Here is a 4,192-nt window from a genome sequence, read left to right as displayed (position 1 = left end):
ATGATATTTGTTTTGTGTTTGGTGATTAATGCTGGAAGCCCTGCAGTTTTCTCTATTCATGATACACTCCACAAAGATAGAGAAATGAACAGAGATAACAAGCCTCCTATCAAAACTATTTATGTATTAACTTATCTTATACTTTTTCTTTTTGAATCCAATCTTATTATAATGACTAATATTTTTCTTTTTATGTTTACTGTATTCTAAATTTTAAAGACAAATCATGGAGACATTGTTGATTGTATTGATATTAACAAACAATCAGCTTTTGATCATCCTTTATTAAAAGATCATAAGTTACAGGTATATTACATACATCAAGTTTTTAAACTTTTTTTTTATTGTACCTGTTTATAATTTTAATGTGTTTGTGGTATTTCATTACAGAAAAAACCTAGTTTTAGAAAACTAACTAAAAAGACAAGTATCAAGAATTTACAAGATAGATCTTTATTTGGACTTGATAAAGACCAATGTCCAAAAGGAACAGTCCCTGTCCGGAGATCTATTAAGGAAGATGTTATTCAAGAAAAAACATCATCAAATAATAGTATTTTAGTCCAAGAACTTCCTGGTCTTCACGTATGTTGTCTCTTTTAATTAAATTTCAATTTTTTATGATTATTTCTATAAATTACACCATGATCAATATTTAAATCTGTTGAACTTTGTAGCTTGCAGAAATGGCTCTTTCTTCAAAATTTGGTCCATATCTTGGAGTGAGAGGAATACAAAGCATTTATAATCCAAAAGTAACTAAAGATCAAATGTCCCTTTCTCATCTGTGGATTCAAAATGATGGTACTGCCAAAGTCAGTCTTGGTTGGCAAGTAAGTTTTAATTTTATCATTATGGATTAAATATGTTTTGAATTCTTTAATTTTTAATGAAAATAGTCCCTCTTTAAAATTTTGATTTAATTTAGTCTTTAAACTTTAGAAATGTGAGAATTTAGTTTTTTTAACTAAATTTTGTTAGGTTTATTTAATGTTTCAAATGTATATTAAGTACGTTTCATGATAGCATTTGAGTTGTTTGTACAGTTTAACACATTTTTGTTTTAATGTTAACTAAAAAATGGTTAACAAAATTTAGTTAAAAGGACTAAACTCACAAATTTTTATAGTTTAGGAACTAAATTGGTCCAAAGTTTTAGAGAGAAACTAATTTTAATTTTCAATAAAAATTAAAAAACTAAAATATATATATACATTTTTGTAGTAAATATTACTCGAAAAAGAATTATTAAATTTGTGTTTATTTGATGATGTAAGAAAACAATACCTTTGTAATGTCATATAGGTGTTACCAGGATTGTATGGTGACGATCGAACCCATTTATATGCGTCATGGACGGTATGAATATTTATATGAATATCAAGTTTGAGTTTTGCTGCACATGAATATCTAATGTGATGTTGAAAAAAATACAGAATGACAATTACCACAAAACGGGATGCTATAATGTTGAATGTCCAGGTTTTGTTCAGATTCATCGTAGAATTTATATTGGTGCACCTTTTATACATTCATCTCCTTATGGTGGACAGATTTATGATTTTATCACTGCTATTAATCAGGTAATGTTCTTGGCATATACATATTTCATGTAATTGTATGATACAAATTCTTGACAAAAATTTCTGTACATACATTTTCAGGATCCATTGACGAAAAACTGGTGGCTAAGTGTAAAAAACTATGATATTGGATATTTTCCTGCGAAATTGTTCTCCAACTTGAAAATGGCAGCTAAAGTAGGATGGGGTGGAAGAACGTTAACTTCTCGGGGTTCTCCTAGCCCTCCGATGGGATCAGGACATTTTCCTGATTTGATCATTGCTCATGCTAGTTTTTTCAGAGAGATCTCTTTTAAAAATACATCAAAAAGGAATTTTGGACCTGAACGCTACCAAATAGAAGAGTACATTGATAAACCTGATTGTTTTGGTCTTAGGTACTATGGTGATGTTGGTAAAAGCCTTCACTGTTTTCTTCAATTTGGAGGACCTGGTGGTAATTGTGGAAATTGATTACTATCAACTTCAAAAAATAAATATTGTTATTAATTATCATTTAGAAAAATAGTTGTAATTAATTGTTAAAATATCCAAAACAAAATTTTTAAATCCAAAAAAACTTACAAAACTAAATTTCAAAATATAAGAAATTTCAAAACCGGATTTAATAATAATATATATAGGGGTTTGCTAATTTATGCAAGGAGATTGTTCAGTTAGTACATTTTAACAGTGTACCAAATTTTTGATTAAAAAATGTTCCTGTTAAAAAAGAAAACCAACTTTAAATTTAAGGATATTTTAATAATTTTAAAATTTAATTTAAAATAAAAAAAAATAAAAGGTAGTTATTAAAAATTCTGATTGGTCCAACTAGAAAAGTTATTAGTTTTTATTTTATTTTTAATTTTAAAAAACAACTACCTAATTTTAAAAAAACAACTACCTTATTTTAAAAAACAACTACCTTTTAAAAAATATAATGGTTTAGGATTTATAGAATCCGTCTGGGTTTGGGTTTATAGAACTCGTCTAAGTTTATAGAACCCTGGGTTAAAAAAACAACTACTTTTTATTTTAAAAAACAACTACCTTTTAAAAAATATATAATAAAAGCTAATAACTTCTTTTGTACAAGTGTCATGAACCAATCATGATTTTTAATAACTACCTTTTATTTTTTTTTATTTTAAATTAAATTTTAAAAATATTAAAATACCCTTGGATTCAAAGTTCTTTTTTTTAATAGGGACATTTCTATAACCTAAAACTTGGTACACTTTGCTAAAATGTACCAAAATCCCCTTACATTGCAAAGCCCACAAATATATATATATATATATATATATATATATATATATATATATATATATATATATATATATATATATATATATATATATATATATATATNATATATATATATATATATATATATATATATATATATATATATATATATATATATGATTTGCTAACTTGCGTACGCCTGTTTTTCAGTTAGTACATTTTAGCAATGTGTATCGCATTTTAGTAGACAAAAATATACTAATGTATCATAGATTTTAAGTTTTAAGGTTAATGGTATTTTAATAATCTTCATTCTCAAAACTAGAAAAAGAAAAAAAAAAACCCAAACCCTTACTCACCCCGTCATTCCTCTTAATCCTTTCTCTCTCATCTCTCTCACTCTAACCTTTTCTCTCTCATCCCTACACTAGTCTCAACTGAAAAAATCCTCTTTGTTAAACAATTTGTTTTTTGTAAAGTGTTAAGTCTTTGACATATTCGCCTTCAGAAAAGGTTCATTCAAGATCTCTTCAATTTCATCATTTTCACTAACCTCTCTAATTTTAAATCATCTGCGGATGTTGAATCATCTTCTCTAAAAAGTACTTCCAGGCCAATTACCAATTCCTTCCAATGCAATTATGCTTGTGAAAATTAGATAAAATTAGATAAGACAAAAATTATAAAATGAAAACTCATTATAAAATCATTTTTTGTAAGAAATTGTTTAACAGTGAGTGTTTCTGATTTTTTTCCAGGCCAATTACCAATTCCTTTGGATATCATTATGCTTGTAAAAATTAGATAAAATTAGATAAGACAAAAATTATGAAATGAAAACTCATTATAAAATCATATTTTTTTGTAAGAAATTGTTTAACCGCGAGTGTTTCTGATTTTTTTCAGTTGGGGCTACACTAGCGATGACAGATAAAATGTTGGAGTGAGAGAGACTGAAGAGATAGAGTTGAAAGGAATGAGGGAGGTGAGGAAGGGTTTGGGGGTTTCTTTTTTTTCTAGTTTTGAAAATGAAAATTATTAAAATACCCTTAACTTTAAAACTTAGAATCCATGATATATTAGGGCATTTTTGTCTACTAAAACTCGATACGCATTACTAAAATGTACTAACTGAAAAACAGGCATACGCAAGTTAAAAAACCCATATATATATATATATATATATATATATATATATATATATATATATATATATATATATATATATATATATATATATATAAGAAAGAACCTATCACAATGTCTCTGCTTTTACTTTTTAAAACTCAAAATTATGGATATTTTTATTTAACATCCACTTTCCTTCGTTTTATCTGACTTTAATTTTTCTTAAGTGAATATTGATCAAATCATGACCT

General features: G+C 26.2%; 1 protein-coding gene across 1 annotated transcript; it reads left to right on the top strand.

Moving 5' to 3' along the window:
* LOC106763318 lies at nt 1-2,036 on the top strand. Its single transcript, XM_014647519.1, has 6 exons — nt 1-123; nt 220-306; nt 391-585; nt 678-833; nt 1,437-1,583; nt 1,665-2,036. The coding sequence occupies exons 1-6, from the start codon at nt 1-3 to the stop codon at nt 2,034-2,036; spliced, it is 1,080 nt and encodes a 359-aa protein (XP_014503005.1).
* Nucleotides 2,037-4,192: the final 2,156 nt, after the last annotated feature.

This window comes from Vigna radiata, chromosome 6 (genome assembly GCF_000741045.1).
Source record: "Vigna radiata var. radiata cultivar VC1973A chromosome 6, Vradiata_ver6, whole genome shotgun sequence".
Classification (NCBI taxonomy): domain Eukaryota; kingdom Viridiplantae; phylum Streptophyta; class Magnoliopsida; order Fabales; family Fabaceae; genus Vigna; species Vigna radiata.
Note: the sequence above shows the minus strand (reverse complement) of the source record. Positions and strands in the feature narration are given on the sequence as shown.

Excerpts from the sequence above, each read along its gene's own strand:
- LOC106763318 (XM_014647519.1), top strand. The coding sequence starts at position 1 with ATGATATTTGTTTTGTGTTTGGTGATTAATGCTGGAAGCCCTGCAGTT. Across the intron at positions 124-219 it reads CTCCTATCAAAACTATTTAT|ACAAATCATGGAGACATTGT; the intron begins GTATTAACTTAT and ends TAAATTTTAAAG. Across the intron at positions 1,584-1,664 it reads TTATCACTGCTATTAATCAG|GATCCATTGACGAAAAACTG; the intron begins GTAATGTTCTTG and ends ATACATTTTCAG.